This window comes from Canis lupus, chromosome 5 (genome assembly GCF_048164855.1).
Source record: "Canis lupus baileyi chromosome 5, mCanLup2.hap1, whole genome shotgun sequence".
Classification (NCBI taxonomy): Eukaryota; Metazoa; Chordata; class Mammalia; order Carnivora; family Canidae; genus Canis; species Canis lupus.
This window is the reverse complement of record NC_132842.1, coordinates 69,218,590-69,240,776: the sequence shown is the minus strand read 5'-3', so window position 1 is coordinate 69,240,776 and position 22,187 is coordinate 69,218,590. Positions and strand designations below refer to the sequence as shown.

General features: G+C 36.6%; 1 protein-coding gene across 17 annotated transcripts in view; it reads left to right on the top strand.

Annotated features, from left to right (window-relative positions):
• S100PBP (S100P binding protein) overlaps positions 1–22,187 on the top strand; it is a 53,165-nt gene that overhangs the window by 17,189 nt on the left and 13,789 nt on the right. For 5 of the 17 annotated variants that reach the window (XM_072827212.1, XM_072827213.1, XM_072827214.1 and 2 more), the window contains exons 2-5: positions 4,649–4,761; positions 5,497–6,344; positions 6,972–7,060; positions 8,521–8,624. In XM_072827212.1, coding sequence (XP_072683313.1) covers positions 5,499–6,344; positions 6,972–7,060; positions 8,521–8,624 — 1,039 coding nt within the window. In that variant the 5' untranslated portion in view covers positions 4,649–4,761; positions 5,497–5,498. Of the gene's footprint in view, positions 1–4,648; positions 4,762–5,496; positions 6,345–6,971; positions 7,061–8,520; positions 8,625–11,749; positions 11,778–14,431; positions 18,726–22,187 lie in introns of those variants that run through there. The other 12 variants (XR_012031557.1, XM_072827223.1, XM_072827224.1 and 9 more) reach the window with 8 other exon arrangements.

Sequence of the window (22,187 nt, the reverse complement as noted above, 5' to 3'; positions counted from 1 at the left end):
GTTTATGTTCATGGTCTCATTTAATTCTGGCAACACGTTGAGGTAGCTGCTGTGATGGTCCCTATTGTATAGGAGAGGACATTTGAAACTACAGAATGTAATCATTGCCTTTCTCTGCTGACTTCTTAATTAAAAAATATTTTTATTATTAATTTTTTTAAAGATTTATTTATTTATTCATGAGAGACAGAGGGAGAGAGGCAGAGACATAGGTGGAGGGAAAAGCAGGCTCCCCGCAGGGAGCCCGACGAGGGACTCTATCCCGGATCCTGGGATCATGCCCTGAGCAGAAGGCAGACGCTCAACTGCTGAGCCACCCAGGCGTCCCTATTATTAAATATTTTAAACATATGAATTTATCGGAAGTAACGTAATGATACCATTATATACATCATTCAGCTTTATCTTATTGATGTAGGCAGGCTGAATCTGAAGGGGTCTCTCAGATACCAGCTGACAGGGTCCTTGGCTTCGCACAGGATGGAAATCAAATGGGAACCAGGAGCAAGTGAGCAGAGTTCATTGAATAGTGTGATAGAGGGGATCCCTGGGTGGCACAGTGGTTTGGTGCCTGCCTTTCGCCCAGGGCGTGATCCTGGAGACCCGGGATCGAGTCCCACATCGGGCTCCCAGTGCATGGAGCCTGCTTCTCCCTCCTCCTGTGTCTCTGCCTCTCTCTCTCTCTCTCTGTGTGACTATCATAAAAAAATAAAAATTAAAAAAAAAAAAGGAAGAAAAAAAATGAATAGTGTGATAGAGTATAGCAGATGAACTGTCTGGGAGACCCAGGAAATGAAAAGTTAAGTCTGTCACTTGAGGTTGTGGATTTATATTGGAAAGAGATCCAGGGTAAATATTCCTTCAGGAACCCAAGGTAGCCTCTGACCAAAGGTGAGTGTCAGGTGATCAATAGGTGTTATTACATTTATCACTGAAGGTAGGGTGCCAGTGTCAGCCATGGTTTGTTTGAAGCTAATGTCTAAGAACATGTTTGGGATCTGCTTCTTGGATGTTATCAGGTGTTTGGGGCCTAGGATAGAACTTAGAGAATGATTAACTTTCTTGTCTCCCCTTAGAGGGGCAACATAGCTTTGTTTTACTCAGATGCAAAATATAGAACATGAGTAAATGGGACTTAGCAGAGAAACAGGAGAAATGTAATCTTTCTAACATGGTTTCTCGGTCTCATTATGTTGCTCCTCCCTCTCCCCTTTTAGCCCCGGCACAGGGCTTGAACTCAAAACGCTGAGGTTGAGACCTGAGCTGATATCAAGAGACAGTTGCTTAACCAACTGAGCCACCCAGGCGCCCTGCCACGTATATCTATTTTTAAAGTAATTTCTATGTGCCCAATATGGGGCTCAAAACAACCTCAGGGTCAAGAGTCCCAGCCAGGTACCCCTTGGCATCTTTCATATAGGTCTTTAAAAAAAATTTTAAGAAATGAAACATTACAGATATAATTGAAGTTAATCATGCCTCCTTGCCATTTCTCTTCCCCTCTCCACCACCAGAGGTAACCATTATCCTGAATTTTGAGCTTCTTATTCCCATGCACGTTTTTATAATTTAATGATACATATATGTATCCATACACTATATGGTATTGTTTCTCTAACAAATTGCAAGAAAAAAGAAAGATGAGGAATCTATAGATTAGAATATAAAACATATCAGCCAGTTGTAGTGTGTAGATTTATTTGGATGCTGATTTTTTTTAATCCTTAAAAAGTAAGATGTTAAAATAATTGGGATACCCGAACCATGTATTTTATCGTAAGGAATCCTTGTTACTTACAGGTGAAATGATGTGGTACCTGGGATTTGCTTCAGTATAATCCAGTAAAGTGGAGGAGTAGATGGGACAAGATTTGCTATAGGTTGATAGTTGTTGGGGTTGAGTGATAGGCATGTGGGGTTTGTTTTACTGTTATTTTTGTATATCCTTTAAGTTATGTGTAATAAAAGGCATTTTCTTAAATGAGGAATTAAAATTGTGGAGAGAATGATTTGTACAAGGTAAAAATTGTATTGTTTTGCATGCTTTTGCTCCCAAGCATGTTGGAACATTCCCTGAAAGAAGCTCAGGAAAGCCAGCTCTGTGCCTCTGGTTGTTATGTAGGAATTCTTTCACTTGTTATGAAGGATATTGATCATGTGTATATAGTCAAGTTTGCAAGTAACGATGTTTTTCTTCCAGTGAGACTTGGCCACATTTCTCATGTTCTTCCCTGGGAATTCAAGGGAAGCCTGTGTATAATAAAGTGGCTTAAATTATTTTTGCCAAGGGATCAGAGCCCTCTTCAGTATCTTTATCTTTCATAGTATATTAGAGAGTGTACTGAAATTAGAAGGCTCTGCCATTTGCTGACCAACCCTGGGCAAATCAATGACAAGGGTAGCAGAAAAGACATTACCTTTGGAATTAGAACTGGGTTTAGATCCTTGTTCTAGTATTAATTGGTCTGTGTGCTTGTTAAAGTGACTTAGTGCCTCTTAACTTTAGTTCCTAAGAGTGAACATTTATTGAACTCTTCATTTGTTCATGTCAGCTGCTTGAACTAGACTTTTTGGAAGGAGTTTGGATGAGAGTGGGGATAGTGACTCAGAAAGGGCTTTTCAGAAATATAGGTCCTTAACTTCAGTGCCTGTGATACTTGTGCTTGACACCTAAAACTTTAAGTAGAATTTTTCTTAGTGCAGCCTAAAGAAATAATATAAAATAATCCCGTCACTGGGCAGAGAAAATTACTTTTCTCTTCATAGAGGCACCTACTTCAATGCCTGCAGTACCTGGAACTCTCTCATACAATGCTGGAATATTGGTAAAAATAAGATAAAAAGTCTTAGCAGCCTAAGTTTAAATACAACAGAAAGCTTAGTTTATTTGGTAAGGTCTACGTTACAGAGTTATGTTGAGGAGTTAAATTTGAAGTTTTAAAATGTTTCACAGTGCTTGATTTATAATAGGTATTTAATATTTCTTTCTGTCCCATCTCATAAGATGAGTAAATTTAAGTTTCTTTTTAAAATTTTTTATTTATTTATCCCCCAGTTTTATTGAGATAAAATTGATGTATAATAGTGCATATTATTTTAAGACATATGATATAATGATAAATGTACATATTACTAAATCATTACCACAGTAAGAGAAGTTATCATACATCACCTCACGTAGTTACAATTTTTTTTTCTCGTGATGAGAACTTTTAAAATCTATTCTCTTAGCAATTTTCAAATATAAAATACAGTATGGTTAACTATAGTCACCATGTTGTACATTATATAAATCCTAACTCTAAAGTTCTATAATTCCTCTCCTTTCCTTCTCTTTCTCCAGTACTTTATTGTCCATACCATTTTGTTTTCTCATATTGGTGCATAACTTTCAATGTTATCTCCCTAGGAGGATTATACATTTTTTTTAAGTAGGCTCCACACCCAGCATGGAGCCAAATGTGGGGCTCAAATTCACAACCACAAGATCAAGACCTGAGCAGAGATCAAGAGTTGGACACTTGACTGAGCCACCCAGAGAGCTGCATTATACATTCTTTAATGGTGGAAACCATATCTTTATTTTTAAGAAGTCCTATAGAAACATATTATCTTGTTCAGTGCTATATGATGATATTAGCTCAGAAAATGTTTTCTGAAAGAATGCATGAAATAAATATAAAATTCAGGATATGGAGGGAAAGTGGGGTGGGGGGAAATTTACAGTTAGAATGCTAATAAGGAATTTTCCAAATTATTAAGTTTAATGTTTAAGCATTTCTTACAGCTTCTCAGATGTTGACATGATATGTGAAATGGAAGTTTTTATCACCTTTCCTATCTAGAAAATTATTTATTTTTAAGATTTTATCTATTTATTCATGGGAGACACAGAGAGAGAGAGAGGCAGAGACACAGGCAGAAGGAGAAGCAGGCTCCATGCTGGGATCCCGGGTCTCCAGGATCATGACCTGGGCTGAAGGCAGTGTTAAACCGCTGATTAGATTAGGTCCATCATTGACTGTTTAAAAGCTAGGTTTTAAAGTAATATACAAATATTCAAGTAGAAAAGTAGAATGACCCTGAAGTCTCCCCTTGATAGCTCTTGGTCCCCTCAGAGGATATAATAGTCATCAGTTTTGTGTTTATATTTTTCTGGATATGTTCTTGCATTTATTATATAAATTGAAAATGAGACTTTAGCATGTGTGATCATGATTAGTAGATCTTGGTGGACTTTTAGACATTGCCTAGTCCCCCTTCTCCATCCTGTCCCCATTTTATAAATGAGGAAACAAGTCCAAATGGTTAAGTGGCTTACCCAACTAATTGCAGCTGGTTAGTGACAGAACCAGGACTGCAAGCAAGGTCTCAGTACTCCCAAGCCAGTATTCATCTTTGGAGCAATGATATTCTGAAGAAAGTACAAAATTGTTGGGAGGAACAAAACTAGTTCCTTAGTTGCATAATTTTTCCTCTAAAGGTTTTTCTTTGATGTTCTTGACTCAAAATCCAACTTTCTGGTATTTAAAAAAAAATCAAGATCAAAATTAATAGGTGGAGCACCTTAAAGCATAATACAGTTGACTTTGTAATTAGCAGAGTTGAAAGTGATGAGAAGATCCTCTAATTTTCTTTGTGCCTGCAGGAAGGTGGGAGTCAATCATTTTGACAAGTCTCCTGAAAGGAACAGCTAGCGGGAGCTGAAACCTTTTTCCATTTGGTCTCGTGGCAAAGAGATCACACCAGCAGCTCCACACAGTATGGAAGACAATTCTTGTATTCTTAAAGTTTTTTTTTTTTTGTCTAATTTCAAATTATACATTTGTTTTTCTATACATTTCTATACATCCAAACACTTTACATAATATATATTTGTTTTGTTTGTATGTTGTGGATATCATTCCATCTGTGATAGTATATACTGACCTATTTCATTATGTTTAAAATAGTTGTAAAGTATTCCATAGTATGAATGTACCATTATTTCCCTGAGCAGTTCTGGTGATGGACTTAGACTGTCTAAGTCCATGGATGGATTTAGATTGTCTCCAATTTTGAGTAATGCTGCTTTGAACATTCTTATAAATGTATCCATGTGCATTTGTGTAGATATTGCTGTGGGAAAAATTCACAGAATTGAAGTTGTGGGGTCAAATGGTATTGCAGGTTACTCTCCACAAAATATTGTGCTGACTTAACACTCTTATACTGATAGTGTGTAAGGGTGCTTATTTCCTATACCCATACCAACTTAGATACTATGACATCTTAATTTTCACTATTTTGTTAGAAAAAAAGTATGTAATTATTCTAATGTGTATTTCCATGATTCTAGTAAGGTTAAATATCTTAAAATTATTTCTCATCTTACAAGTCACAGTGCAAAGAATTCAAAATATCAGGATATCACCACTGTAAAACAAATAGAAGTTTAAGGGTATTTAAATAAGGGTATTTCCTGTTCCTCAGTGAAATTGCCTCTTCTTTTTCCAGATATGACGTGCTCACTAGTGCCCTCTGAACAGTCTTCTGGAACTTCTCTCTTGCCTAAAGACAATGCCCCATTTTCTTGGGGTTCCTTGGATGAGGATGGATTGGATGACTCCTTGCTGGATCTGTCTGAGGGAGAAGAAGATGATGGCCATTTCAGTTTCACAGAGGAAGATATTCAGGAGCTCCTGAAGGATGATGACCTATCAAATGAGCACTTTTCTTGGGGAGGAGGGTTGCTTAAAGATAATAGGCATGTTGAGAAGGGAGGGAAAGGGAATGAAATTCTATTGGACACTTCCCAAGAGAAAAATTCATTGTACAGCTTGGGACCAGTAGCCGAGACCCCTGGCCTCTTAAAACTACCTCAACTAAGCACATCAGTTGGTAATGGACCAACTCCTACTAAACCATTAAACAGACACTTTGCACTAGAAAAGAATCTTATAAAAATAACAGTTGTTGCACCATTTGATCCAACAGTTTGTGATGCTGTGCTTGATAAGGACAAGACTGATTCATCCAAAGATACTGAAAAACCCTCCTCCCTTGGGGAAGAGATGAGAAAAGGTGGTCTTAGTCCAAATGAGAACAAACTCTGCAGTGAGTCTGAAGGGATCAGTCCCAGTAATTCTGCTTGGGATGCACCCCCACTCTCTTCTCCTTCAGACAATGACTTTGAACAAACTGTGTCTGATAAAAATATGCCTGACAGTAAGAGACCTACACCTGTATTCTCTCAGATCTTAGACCATTCAGAGACTCCTAATACGGGGTCATCCTGGAAAAATGGATCACATAAATCAAATTGTGAAGTGAGGTTTCCAGTTGTTTCCAGTTCATCAAACAAAGTAAGTATATTTTTTTCAAAGTAAAGAGAAAAATTATTTTCATTCATAAGCTGTATAGCAGAGCTTTGTATTCCTCAAACAAATTGGGATTTAGGTCCCAACTAGAACTATGAACTTGGGAAAATTATTTAGCCTCCGCGTTTTGTCATATTTCTTCCCTATAAATTATACTAAATAAATGCTTCATAGTATAGAAAGGATTAATGAAATAATGTATTTATAGTAACTGGTATATAAAATTACTACTTACTGAATAATTACTAAGATAATGGTGATTTTACTATTCTATTTCCTTTCTTTAGGTTTTAGCTTAAAATCTCAATCTTTGGTTGCCATGCTAAATGAGATACAGCACCTGATCAGCTACTGAAGAGCTGAAAAATCTTGGGCAATTTACTTAACCCCTTTGAGCCTGATTCCCTCTCTATTCAATGGGTGTACCACTTAGAATTTCTTTCTTTTCCTTAAAATTGCAGTCACTATGTCACTTAAAGCATCTGTCATAGTGCCTAGCACACAGGAGGGTTCAAGAATATGCCTCTGTAGCCTTTAGTTTAAGAATATGTCCATAAATAGTGTTGTCAGCTTTTTCCTTATAATTATCTTTCCTTCTACTCTGAATGAAAGCAGGATGTTCTTGACAAGGATTCTGGGAAACTGAAAGTCAATGAGAGAAGACTGGGCAAAGTCATTCCTGTTCTGCAAGCCAAAAGAAGGTAACAGTATGATAATATTCCAATCTCTATTGATTCTCTTCAATATCTTTCTTCCCTCCTCAGTTTTCCCTTAGTGTAGAAAAAACAAAAAACAAAAACAGGTATAAACGTACTTTTAAGTTCTGGGACCACTAACATGTAGCTGTGTGACCTTGGACAAATCAAATGATCTGTGACTTCCAATTTATTTGTCAACAAAACGAGACTAATGAAGCCTTCTCTGCTGCCTCTACAAGGTTATTTTGAAAACGTAAAAAAGACATATTTGAAAGCACTGTGTAAATGTAAAATTGCTTTTCCTCTGTGTGGGGAAGCCTGGTCACAGATATGACAGGAGGTTAGAATAATTTTAACAAAAATATTAAAATACAATTATGTAGAAAATACTTTTGTCATCTCTCCCAACTGGAGTACAACTGTCCTTGGGGAAAGATTCTAGTGGAGGTTGCAGATTTGGGTACCTTTTCAATCTGTTCTCTTGTTGCCAGAAGATGGCAGTGTCTCTACATGGGTTTCTTAATTAGGAAAGCTATTTTTTAGGTTGAGTCAGACTAGCTTCCTTATAATGAGATTAAAAAAATTGTTTTGATTACAAAGATCCTAAGTCTGCTTTAAATTTTTTTTAAGGATGTTATTTATTTATTCATGAGAGACACAGAGAGGGGCAGAGACACAGGCAGAGGATGAAGCAGGCCCCCTGCAGGGAACCGGATGTGGGACTCCATCCTGGACCCCAGGATCACACCCTGAGCCAAAGGCAGACAGATGCTCAACCACTGAGCCACCCAGGCATCCCCTGCTTTAAATTTTTAAAAATATATTAAAAATAAAGCTAAAGTCCCCTTTGACTACTATCCCTAATCCCAGTTTTTTGGGTTTTTTGTTTTTTGTTTTATTTGCATATTTGAAGGAAACTTTGTGACTGACTTACAATGAAAATTATACCAAGGAGCCAAGTTAGGCCACTTGGAACAGTTGTGTATTTACTATCTCAATATTCTCATCCACTGACTCCATAGTACAATGCAATCAGGATGAGCAAGGGCCAAACATTGTTCTTGTCAAGGTCACCAATGTTCTGATTGCCACATCCAGCTGGTTCTTTTTGGTCTTTATCTCATTCAGTTTTTCTGTGGCTCTGTCAAGTTAGTTGTGTCCTGATTAACCTTAAATGACTCAATAAGTGCTTTCTTTCTCCAGGGACTAGGTAACCTTCACTTTCTTATGCCTTGTTTATAGAGGTTGTATCTATTTCACATCTTCCCTTTTTTTTGTTACCTCCATACTCTATTTCAGCTTTATTATGTGACTAATACTGTCTTCTGTCACTGGATCTTAAAGACTTTTTGCTTCTGAAAGTTAGTTCTAACTGATCAGCAGTATATAACTTCTCCCTGCAAAGCACCATACTCATGGTTCTAATAAACTGTTTTTCCTCCTTCTGGTTTGCTTTGTTCAAGGACTAATGTTCCGACGTTTTCACAATCAGATCTAGAAAAGCAGAAGGAAAGTTATCTCAAGGAAGTCATTGCTCATATAGAACACCCAAAGGACACTAACCAAGGTAACATGGTAACCAAAGAATGGCATGTAAAAGATGTGATGGGATTTTTTTCCCAGTGTAATACAGATTAAACTGGGAGATTATTTTGAATTTTCTTAAATTGATGTGAAAGAGAACTTTCTTACCCAAAGATTTTTACTTAAAGGGATTGCCTAATTGAATAATATCCAAAGTGGTTTGGCTAACTGGTATTAGAGGGGGATCCAAGGAGACTTATACCAGTATATGAAGAGTGCCTTCCCCATGGTTGAGGGCTGTGTCCAGACCCATAGTTTTTAGATGGGGAATTTTTTGTCTGAAAAAATAGAAATGGATGACCAGGGGTTACTTAGTAAGTGTTAGTTTTTTTATTTATAATTACTTATTTTCCCTGTTTCCTTTAGGATATAAGTGTAAAAGGCAGGCATTTCAAATACCATTCTGCCTCTTGATATTTGAATAAAAGCTCTTAAAAGGTTTTGACTACCTTCCAGATTATTCGAGCTGAGTTCTCCCTGGTTCATTAAAGGCTCTTACAAACCAATATGGCTGGATTCTTTCTCCAACTCTCAAGAGATTATAGTCTGTGTTATTATTCATCCTGGACTAGTAGCTGATGGAAAAACTCCTAAAGGGAGGGGAACTTGTGGACTATACTGAAGATATGAAGATAAAAAAAAAAAAATCCCTTGTCATAAAGATTGCTCTGTATTCGGTCATCTCTAGCTTCTTTGTTCACTTAGCAAACCTTTCTCAACACTTTCAGTGGTGTTAGGTTTGAATATTAGGGATTGGAAATGTAAAGAGGACCAGAGTAGTGTCTTGGCTCTCTAGGAATTGATAGCCCAGAGACAGAAAAGATCATCACACCACAATACTAATGAGAGTATCTCTAATCAATGGAGATATAATTCTAATAGAGTTATGTCTAAAGTACATTAGGAACAGGGAGGAGCACTTCTGTTTGTGTTTGGGGAAAGTAGAAGATGGGGAAGGAGGAAGATGCCCTAGGTAGGCTTCATGGGAAAGATAATTTTGTTATTCTAAGATCTGTCATAAATCACTGGGAAGAGTTTTAGAGGAATTTTTGGCCAGAGATTTGGAAGAGACTCCTTTTCTTTACAAATCTTTAATTATTTAGTGGTTTTACAACTGAGGCATCAACCAGAAGGCTTGTTACCGGTCCTTTTATTTTTTAGTCAAAGATTTCGTTAAGCATTCAAATACTACTTGTACTAATTGCTCAGCCTTTTGCTTGTAAGCCCTCTTTGTATGAACTATTTTAAAGGTCTGGTGGAACTAGAGACACTCCCTCCCACCAGCCTGGACCCCCCTCATCTGGGTCATTGACTAGAGGGGCAGGTTAAAAGAAGTTTGTGTATATGTAACTTCTGTGGAAGAGACTTGAGCATTGCTTTTTCCTCTACCAGGTGACTTTCTTTTATGTCTTTGGCACTTTATACTGATGATATCCAATTATATTTTCCTTTCTCATTTGGGACATTTAGAAAATTTCACAAGAAAAGCAGTGAAAAGCTGCTCATGTTGTAGTATCTTTTCCATTCTCTTTCACATCCAGGAGTCCTTCTCACACTTTACCGTAATAATCTATATCCCACAAGGAACAGCTAGAATAATGCATGTAGAGGAAAGATAACATACTTTGTGGTTGGGAAAGTAAACTCTAGTCTAGCGTTAACATCTGGGTTTATACCCTAGCTCCACTGCTTCCTGGGTGTGTGATCTTGAGCCAATAAAAATTCAGTTTTCTCATTTGCAAAATGGGTATAATAATGAGCCTTAGCTTATGTGAATATTTTAGTACAAGTGTAAGGCATAGAATAGTACTTAGCCATAGCAGCCAGCATTTATTGAATATTTGGTATTATTCACAAGAAAGGATATCCTTTCAAACTGAAATTTTTATAGGTAAAATAGTATGAATGTCAGGTGTTTGTTTTCAAATCTTGGAAAAAAAGCCAAAACCCTAGAAAATTAGAGAAAACAGCTTTAATGAAATGTTGATGAATGAAGCTTGAGTAATAGTTATGGGGTTCATTATATTATTTTCTACTTTTGTGTGTATTTGAAAATATTCCTTTTGACATCTAAGAATTGTCAACATCAATTGTTCTAAAAATTTCACAGACCTCCAGTGCTTGCTTCTACTTTCCGGGAACCCAGTGTGATATCATGTTCTTATTACTTCCGACTGCCCACTATTCATGCATCTGAAGTTGAAAGATAATATACTAAATTGCAGAGGAGATTGGGGGGGCATATTCCTTTTCTTATCTATTTAGATATGAAGTAAAGAGCAACCAGAAGCAAACAGGAAGCATATAGTGCCTCCTGTCCTTTTTGATATGTATAGTGTTATATCACCTTAAACAAGTATAACTTTTCAGATTCTTTGTCAGATACATAGAAATTAAAATTAGTAGATTCAAATGCAGTTCCTGCCAATTCAGTTTGAGTCCTCTCCATTGGGTTAATCATCTTTCACTTTATCAGTGGTGTATATATTATTGGTATAGAATATGATAATGTAAATCATCCTTCACCTTCATTATTCTAATATACATATGATCTCTTTTTAGTTTAGTGCCACATGAATCTCTAATAGCATTAAAAGAAATACCAATAACTTCCTTTCTGACATTCCAGCTCCTGGAAAGCTTTTAATGAATCACATGTTCCTAGAGTAGAAAAGGATCATTAATATCTTCTCTTTAATTTCCTAACATATAAATCTGTCCCTATATCTTTGCCAAGTGACCATTCAGCCATTACTTAGAATTCTAATACAAAACTCATTAAATCATGAAGCAGGCCATTCATTGCTTAAAAAATTTTAGTGAGAAGAATTTTTCCTTGCATTAAGCCAAACTCTGCTTCCCTGTAGTTTCCAGTAGTAGTTTCTAGTTCTGCCCTCTGGAATCACAAAAAATAACTTATCTTCCAAATACTTAATGTATTCTAAGGACCTCTTCACATTACATATCTCAAGATTTGTAATGATTACAAAGTATTATATAATTTATTATTCCATCTTGGATAAGTAGGTTGTGCCCATTTTCATTTTAGTAATGCTGCAGTGAACATTCTGGTCAACAAATATTTATGTACAACTCTTATTTCTATAGGATGAATACCTAGAAGTGGAATTGCTGGGTAAAGTATAATAAATATTTTAAAAACCTCTGTTACATGTTACCAGATTGTCCTGCCCCCCAAAATTGTATTAATTTTTATTGTCACCAATTGATAGGTATATTTTAATATATTTTATTTTAATAATTAGTGAGGTTAAGCATTTTTATTTATGTTTATTGGAATTATATATTAAATCATAATTATTAAAAATCATCTAATATCTAGTTTATATTTCAGTTTTCCCAGTTGTCCCAAAAATGTCTTCTGTAAATTGTTCAAACAGGATCTAATCAAGGTTCTGGTGTTTAATTATTGTTTCCTTAGTCTCTCTTAATCTAGGTCACTTGTTTTGTAGATTGTCTCACATTCTTAATTGTGTTTAATTGTTTCCATGTGGTGTCATTTAACTTGTTCTTCTATCTCCCTATATTTCCAAATAAACTGGAAATTGGATCTAGAGGAGGGATTAGATTCAGAGTAAGCAGTTTTGGCTGGTACAATTCAAAAGTACTGTTATGTATTCATCCTGTATCAGATTAGGAGGCATCATCTAACAACAGGGTGTTCTAATAGGGATGCTAAGTTTGATTACTTTATTAAAGTGTTAACTGCCACATCTTTCCATTGTAAGGCACATGTAATCCCCCCTTGTAATTAGTAAGTCATCTGTGGGGTGTTGCTTCAGTATCATTTGAATACCTTGTTCCATAGCAGTTGTTAATTATTTAAGCATTCATCAATAATCCTTACCTAAATCAGCTACTACTTCATAGAGAGTTGTATAGAAAGTATTTATTTTCTGAATATGTAATTTCTTTTACAATGATTATCTACCATTTTTCTATAAAGATTTTTTTTAGTATCACTATTACCTCACAGATTTTTAAAAATTAACGTGTTGGGATCCCTGGGTGGCGCAGCGGTTTGGCACCTGCCTTTGGCCCAGGGCGCGATCCTGGAGACCCGGGATCGAGTCCCACATCGGGCTCCCGGTGCATGGAGCCTGCTTCTCCCTCTGCCTGTGTCTCTGCCTCCCTCTCTCTCTCTCTCTCTCTCTCTCTCTCTGTGATGACTATCATAAATAAATTTTAAAAAATTAAAAATTAATGTGTTATAGTTGATAATAATCATTGCTTTTTTTAAATGTATTTGTCTCAAATTTGACCAATGGGAACTCCTTCCTTCAAGTGGGCTCCTGTGTCTACTGACAGGACCCCATTAATCCTTTTTTTTTAAATTCTGGTAAGAAAACATAAAATTGGGATCCCTGGGTGGCGCGGCGGTTTAGTGCCTGTCTTTGGCCCAGGGCGCGATCCTGGAGACCTGGGATCGAATCCCACGTCGGGCTCCTGGTGCATGGAGCCTGCTTCTCCCTCTGCCTGTGTCTCTGCCTCTCTCTCTCTCTCTCTCTCTCTCTCTCTGTGTGTGTGACTATCATAAAAAAAAAAAAAAAAAAAACATAAAATTGACCAATTAAACCATATTTATTTATTAAGATTTTATTTATTCATGAGAGACACACAGAGAGAGGCAGAGACATAGGCAGAGGGAGAAGCAGACTTCCTGTGGGGAGCCTGATGCAGGACTTGATCCCAGGACCCTAGGATGACGACCTGAGCCAAAGGTAGACGCTCAACCACTGAGCCACCCAAGCGCCCCCAATTAAACCACTTTTAATGCATGCAGTTCACTAGTGTTAAGTTTATTCACATTAATATTTTTAATCTTGCAAATCTCATACTCTGTATCCATTGGAAAAAAACTAGTCTTTTCCCCTTACCCGTAGTCCCTGGTAACTACCATGCTACTTTCTGTTTCTGTGAATTTGCCTATTATAGATGCTTCATATGAGTGGAATCAAACAGTACTTGTCTTTTTGTGACTGGCTTATTTCATTTAGCATAATGCCCTCAAGGTTCATCTGTGTTGTAGCATGTGCCAGAATTTCCTTCCTCTTTATGACTGAGTAATAGTCCATTGTATGTATATACTACAGTCTGTTTATCCATTTATCCTTCAGTGGACATTTGGGTTGCTTCTACTTCTTGGCTGTTGTGAATGATACTGCTATGAACATGGTTGTGCAGATACCTCCTCAAGACCCTGCTTTCAGTTCTTTTGGATATGTACCCAGAAGTATCGTTAGATCATATGGTAGTTCTACTTTGAATTTTTTGAGGAACCTCCTTACTGTTTGACACAGTGGTTGCACTATTTTACAATTGTACTGATAGTGCTCAGGGGTTCTACATCCCCACCAACACTTTTTGTTTTTTGCTTTCTGGTAGTAGCTGCCTTAATGGTTGGTTATATCAGTATCCATCAGTATTATAGCTATGTAAATATTGCCCACTGCAAAATCAAATAGTATACTATGGTTTTATTTTCTTTGAATCATTTGTTTTTCTGGAGTGGTTAATTCACTTGTTTTTTTTAAACAATGAATTAATTTATCCTTATTTTTATTTACTTATTTATTTATTTTTTTGCAAATGCAACTTCTAATCTTTATGTTGTCTGTGTATCTGTATTGTGCCCTCCCCCCCTCAAATGCTCAGACATACCCAGTAATCTATCAGTTCCTTTAAGAAATTTTTCTGGAGGCCTTCCTAGAGCGTTGTGTCCTTCTGCTCCAATCTGTACTGCTTGTTCTTTTTTTTTTTTTTTTTAAGATTTTATTTATTCACTCGAGAGACACAGAGAGACAGAGAGAGAAGCAGAGACACAGGCAGAGGGAGAAGCAGGCTCCATGCAGGGAGCCCGACGTGGGACTCGATTCCCGGTCTCCAGGATCACACACCCTGGGCTGAAGGCGGCATCAAACCGCTGAGCGACCCGGGCTGCCCAATGTACTGCTTGTTCTCTATCCTTGCTGCAGAGCTGTCATCCTAGTGTTTCCCTTTGCTGCCCTCCTGGATTGAATCCTGTTCCTGGATCCTCGTTTCTTCCTCTTGATCTGTTTTAGTGGAGCACGTTCTTTGAGAATTTCTAAGAAAGGCTGATAGATAAATTTGGGTGGCTCCTTCATATCTGAAAATGTCTTTATCTTCATACTTGATTGGTAGTTTGGTATAGAATTCTTTTTTTTTTAAGATTTTATTCATTTATTCATGAGAGACACAGAGAGTGACAGAGACATAGGCAGAGGGAGAATCAGGCTTCATGCAGGAAGCCTGATGTGGGACTTGATCCCAAAGTCCTTCAAAGTCATTTTTTTTTTTTTTTTTGGATTTTGAAGTTATACATCTAGCGTTCTTGTTAAGTCTGTTATTCATTTAATTTTTATTCCTTTTAATGTAACCTGCCTTTTTCTCTTTGGAAGTTCTTAATCTTCTCTTCATCCATTATTTTATGCAAATTATCCGCTTCCTGGAATAATTTCCTTCTTCTTGACTTCATTATTTTTATATTCATATTTATGATTTCTAAGTTTTTTTCTTTTTCTTCCCTTTGTATATTCTTATTTTATGAACTAATTATCAAGATTTTTTGAGTAATTCAAATATAGTAATCTGCACAAATTGAACGTGTTTAACTTGAGTTTTAACATTTCTTTTTAAGATTTTATTTATTCATGAAAGACATAGAGAGGCAGAGACATAGGCAGAGGGAGAGGCAGGCTCCCTGTAGGGATCCTGATGCAGGACTCGATCCCAGGACCCCGGGATGACGACCTGGGCCAAAGGCAAACACTCAACCACTGAGCCACCCAGGTGCCCAGAATTTTAACATTTCTAAACACCCATGAAACTCACTGCAATTAAGATAAATATACCACACCACATCTTCTGCTTCCTTGTAATTCCTCCCTCCTGCCTTTCCTTGTCCCCTTCAATTCCCAGGTAATCACTGGTCTGCTGTAACTATAGTTTGTAGCTTATAGAATTTTATGTTGATGGACCCATACAGTACATATACTAGCTTCTATCCTGAAGCATAATTATTTTGAAATTCATCATTTTGTTGATAGTTTATTCCTTTTCATTGCTGAGTAGTATTCTATTATAGAAATATACAGCAATTTGTTTATCCATACCCAGATGCCCACCTATCGATGGGCAATTGGGTTGTTTCCAAATTTTGGCTATTACAGATAAATCTGTTACGAACATTTGTGTACAAATCTTTGTATGGATATGCTTTCATTTTTCTTGAGTAAAAATCTAGGGATAAAGTGATTGGGACATATGGTAGGTATCTATTTAATTTTTTAAGAAACTACCAAACGCAGGATACCTGGGTGGCTAGGTTGGTCAAGCATCTGACTCTTGATTTCATCTCAGGTCATGACCTCAAGGTTATGAGATCGAGTCCTGAGTTGGGCTCCAAGCTCAGCAGAGAGTCTGCTGGAGATTTTTTTTTTCTCTCCCCCCCGTCCCCCTACACCCTCCCCACTCATGCATGTACTCTCTGTCTTTCAAATAAATAAATAGATCTTAAAAAAACAAACAAACAAACTTTTCCAAAGTGGTTGTATTATTTTGTATTCTTACCATCTGTATGCATTCCAGATGCTCCCATCCTTACAAAGGATTGTTTGTTGCCAGTATATAGAAATTCAAGTGATTTTCGTGCATTGACAATTCACTTGTTGGTTTTGATACCTTTTTTGTATATTGCATCAATTTCTATATCTATGGTCGTGTCATGAGCAAATAAACACATTTTTTACTTGTCCTTTCCAATTTAGATGCCTTTTATTTACTTTTTTTTTTAGCCATATTGCACTGACTAGAACCTCCAGTATAATTTTAATACAAGTAACTTATTGCTGATCTTAGGAGGAAAACATTTAGTCTTTCACTGTTAATAACCACTATGTTAGCTGTATCTCCTAGATACCCTTTGTCAACTTTACAGTGTTCTCTATTTATAGCTTGTTGAGTTTTATTAAAAATGGAGTTTTATTGGAAATGGATGTTAGCTACTTTCTCTGCATCTGTTGAGATGATCATATGGTATTGTGTGTTTTTTAAAGTCCATTAATTAGAAAATTATATAATTTGATTTTCCATCATTAATCCTGTTTTGCATTTCTTGGTCTTAAAGTATTATCCATTGCATTGATTTGCTAAATTTTGTTATGCATTTTTGCATCTGCCTTAATTAGGGACATTGGTTTATACTTTTAATTTCTTGATCTAGTCTTGGTATTAGAATAATGTTGGCCTCAGAATGAATTGGGATTTTCTACCTCTTCGAATTTTCTGGAAGAGTTTGTATAGAAGAATTCGTATCTCTTTTTAGTTAAGCTTTGGTGATCTTTCAAGGAATTTTGACCATTTCATCTATGTTGTTACATTTATTAGCATGAAGTTAATAACATTCCCTTATAAGTGTTTTACTTATTTATTTTAAAGATTTTTTAAAAAAGATTTTATTTATTCATGAGAGACACAGAGAGAGAGGCAGAGACAGGCAGAGGGAGAAATAGGCTCCCTGCAGTGAGCCTGATGGAGGACTTGATCCCAGGGCTGAATGACCTGAGCCAAAGACAGACATTCAACCACTGAGCCACCCAGGCATCCCAACATGTTTGTTTGTTTATTTATACATATATATATAGAGAGAGAGCGCGCGTGTGCGCACGCTTGTGTGCACGCACAAGTGAACACGTGAGCAGGAAAAGGGGGAAAGAGAGAGTATCCCAAGTAGACTCCATTCTGAGCACAAAATCCAATGCGGCCTTGAACTCATGACCCCAAGACCTGAGCCGAAATCAAGAGTCAGGCGATTAACAACTGAGCCACCCAGGCACCCTGGCAAAGTTTATATAGTATTCCATAGTGATGTCATCATTCCCATTGTTAGTATTAGTAATTTGTATTTTTTTCTTTTCTAATCAGTCTGGCTAAAAGTTTATTAACACTATTATGTAATACTATCTTTAAAAAGAACTCAGCTTTTGTTTTACTGATTTTTCTTTGTTTTTCTGTTTCAATGATTTCCATTCTGATATTTATTATGTCCATTTTTCTGCTTATTTGGAGTTTCATTTGCTCTTTTTCTAGTTTCTTTAGTAGACCTTTTTTTTTTTTTTTTTAAGATTTTATTTATTTATTTATGAGAGACAGAGAGAGAGGAAGAGACCTAGGTAGAGGGAAAAGCAGGCTCCATGCAGGGAGCCTGATACAGGACTCGTATCCCAGGACTCCAGGATCATGTGCTGAGCCAAAGGCAGACGCTTAATCGCTGAGCCACCCAGACGATTAAGAGACCCAAGAGACCTTTCTTTTCTAATTTAGTAAGAGATGTTAGGAGCAAGAAGAGATAAATTCTGGCGGTCATTCTGTTTCTCTGGATGTATGCCTTGACCTTTTTCAAAAATCAACTTTATTGGTATGTCTGGGTGTGGCTCAGTGGTTGAGTGTCTGCCTTTAGCTAGGGTAATGGTCCTGAGATTAGTCCCACATTGAGCTCCCAATGGGGAGCTTACTTCTCCCTCTGCCTAGGTCTCTGTGTCTCTCATAAATAAATAAATAAAATCTTTAAAAAATAAAAAAATAAAAATCAACTTTATTGAGGTATATTTTCATGCAATAAAATGCACCCATTTTTAGGGTACATTTTGGTGAGATTTTTAGGGTAATTTTTTCTGAAATTTGTGCACCTGTGAAATCATCACAACAATCAAGATTGATAGAATATTCCTAGTATCCCCAGAATTTCCCTTATGCTCCATTTCAGTCATTCTGTCCCTATCGAGCTCTTGCACTTGGGAAAGCACTGATTTCTTTTTGGTAATTAGACTTGTCTTTTCTAGAGTTTCATATAAATGGAATCATCCTTTATGTTTGACTTGTTTTACTTGGATAATTTTTTAATATTTACCCATGTTGTGTGTATCAGTAGTTCTGTAGTTTATTGCTGAACTTTTCCTTGCGTTGATGTACTTTAGTCATTTGTTGAAAGACATTTGTGTTTCTAGTAGTTGGCTGTTATGAATAAAGTATCTATGAACATTCATATATGGGTTTTGTATGGGTGTGTGTTTTCATTTCTTCAAGGTAATTAGGAGTGGAATTGCTGAATCATAGTGTTTACATAACTTTCCCAAGTGATCATCTTATTTATTGTGTGAGTTTTGTGTCACAAAGGCTTAGGTTGTTTTTTGTATATGCCTGTCTAGTTTTTCTACCACCATTTGTTGAAAAGATTATCGTTTCTATGGGTTTCTGAATTCTCTCTTCTATTCCATTGATATATGTCTATTCTCATGCCAATATTATACTATTGATTACTGTAACTCTATAGCAAGTCTTGAAATTGTTTTTATTTCTATAATTTTTTTGAAGATTATTTGAGAGAGAGAGCATGAGGAGAAGGGATGGGCAGAGGGAGAAGGAGAAGCAGACTCCTTCCTGAGCAGGAAGCCTGTTACAGACTTGGTCCCAGGACCCCCAGATCATGACCCGAGCCAAAGGCAGAGGCTTAACTGACTGAGCCACCTAGGTGCCCGATGTCTATAATTTTTTAAAAAATTAACTTCAGTTTGTCAGTTTGTCTGAAAACACCTGTTGGGTATTTCATTGGGATTGTGTTGAATCTATAATAGATCAGTTTGGGGAGAACTGACATAACAATAGTGAGCCTTCTAATATGTGAACAGTATATATTTCTCCATTTATTTGTGGTCTTGTTAATTTGTCAGTAAATTTTGTAGTTTTTGTACAGATCTTGCACATATATTGTTGAATTCATTCATCTTAGTGCTTTTTTTGTAATTTCATAAATGGTCACCACCGTAAGTGTAGTCACCATCTGTCACCATATAATGTTATTGACAATACTGTATATGCTGTACTTTTTTTTTTTATGCTGTACTTTTTATCTCCATGACTGATTTATTTTATAACCTGAAATTTGTTACCTCTTAATTTCCTTTATCTACTTCACCCATTCTCGCCCTCGCCTTCCTGCTAGCAACCACCAGTTTGTTCTCTTTGTTTAAGAGTCTGTTTGAGCCTTTTTTGTTTATTTGTTCATTTGTTTTGTTTTTTTAGATTCTACATATAAGTGAACTCATATGGTATTTGTCCTCTGACTTATTTTCGCTTAGCATTATACCACTTAGGCTCATCCATGTTGGTTGCAAGTCATGAGATCTCATTCTTTTTTATGGGTAACTAAGATTCCTCTCTGTGTGCGACATCTTCTTCTTCTTCTTCTTTTTTTTTTTTTTTGACATCTTCTTTATCCATTTATCTATAATAGACAATTAGGTTGCTTCCGTATCTTGGCTATTGTAAATAATGTTGCAATAAACATAGAGGTACATTTATCTTTTCGAATTAGTGTTTTCCTTTTCTTTGGGTAAATACCCAGTAGTGGAATTACTGGATCATATGGTATATCTATTTTAAATTTTTTGAGAAACCTCCATACTATTTTACATAGTGGCTGCACCAGTTTATATTCCCACCAATAGTCCACAAAGGTTCCCTTTTCTCCACATCCTCACCAATACTTGTTATTTTTTGTTGTTTTGATACTAGCCATTCTGACTGATGTGAGGTGACGTCTCATTGTGGTTTTGATACTTTTGGTAACTTTTTAATAAATCCATTGGGCAGCCCCAGGTGGCTTAGCAGTTTAGCACCACCTTCAGCCCGGGGTGTGATCCTGGAGACCCAGGATCGAGTCCCACATCGGGCTCCCTGCATGGAGCCTGCTTCTCCCTCTGCCTGTGTCTCCGTCTCTCTCTGTCTGTCTCCGTGATAAATAAAATCTTTAAAAAAAAAAAAAATCCCTTAGGATTTTTTGTACCAACATGATAATAACTACAAATAAGGACAGTTTATTTCTTCCTTTCCAGTCTGTGGGCCTTTTGTTTCTTTTGCCTTGCTGCACTGGCTGTGACCTCTAGTACATTAAGTATGATACTAGCTGTAGGCTTATCGTAGATATCCTTTATCAGGTTTGAAGAAGTTCCCCTTCTACTGGTAGTTTGGTTGAGGAAGTTACCATTCAGTTTTTAGTTTGGTGGGAATTATTAGGATTGAATGGTGAATTTTGTCATTTGAATTTTCTGCATTTATTTAGAAGGTCATATGGTATTTCTTCTTTATTCTGTAATGTGTATTACATTTATTGATTTTTGATTGTTAGGCCAACTTGCATTCCTGGGATAAACTCACTGGCCTTAATGACTTACCCTTACTTCAATATGCTAATATTTTAAAGAGTTTTTATGTCTTGTTTATAGGATTATTGGTTTTTAGGGTTTTGTTTTGTTTTTTTGTATTGCCCTGTAAGTATCATGGTAATACTGGCTTCATAAAATGAGTAGGGAAGTGTTGTTTCAGTTTATGTAGGTTTGGTGTCATCCTTTATTTTTTTATTTTTATTTTTTAAAGATTTTATTTGACAGAGAGAACACAAGCAGAAAGAGTAGAAGAAGGAGAAGCAGGTGCCCTGCTGAGCAGGGAGTCTGATGCAGAGCTCTATCCCAGGACCTTGGAACATGACCTGAGCCAAAGGCAGACACTTAAGCAATTGAGCCACCCAGGCACCCCTCATTTCTTCCTTTAATTGTTTGATGAAGGGGATCCCTGGGAGGCTCAGCGGTTTAGCACCTGCCTTTGGCCCAGGGCTTGATCCTGGAGTCCCGAGATCGATTCCCAGATCAGGCTCCCGGCATGGAGCCTGCTTATCCCTCTGTGTGTCTCTGCCTCTTTCTCTCTCTCTCTCTCTCTCTCTCTCTGTGTGTCTCTCATGAATAAATAAAATCTTTTTTAAAAAATTAAAAAAAAAGTTTGATGAAATATATCAGTGAAGCCATCTAATCCTGGAGGTTTTTTTCAGAATTTCTTTATCCTTCAGTCCATTTTGATAATTTGTGTCTTTTTTTTTTAGATTTTAATTTATTTATTCATGAGAGAGAGAGAGACAGAGACACAGGCAAAGGGAGAAGCAGGCTCCATGCAGGGAGCCTGACATGTGGGACTCGATCCTGGGTCTCCAGGATCAGGCCCTGGGCTGAAGGCAGCGCTAAACTGCTGGGCCACCTGGGCTGCCCAAAAATTTGTATCTTATAAGGAATTTGTCCATTTCTGTCTAAATTGATGAATTTATTGGCATAAAATTATTCATAATGTTCCCTTATTGTTCCTTTAATTTCTGTAGGTTCTGTAGTGATGGTCACCATTTCATTTCTAATATTGATAATTTGTCTTGTTTTCTTGGATAATCTAGTTAAAGTTTTATCACTTCCACTGATTTTTTGCCCCCAAAGTAAATTTTTAGTTTCATATTTCTGTATTGTTTTTGGTTATTAACATTTTTGTCTTCACTTTGTTGCTTCTCTTCCACTTGCTCTGGGTTTAATTTGCTCTTGTTTTCTAGCTTTTTAATGTGGAAGATTAGATCACTGATGGTGAGATCTTTCTATTTTCTGTAAGCATTTAAAGCCATAGGTTTTCCTTTAAG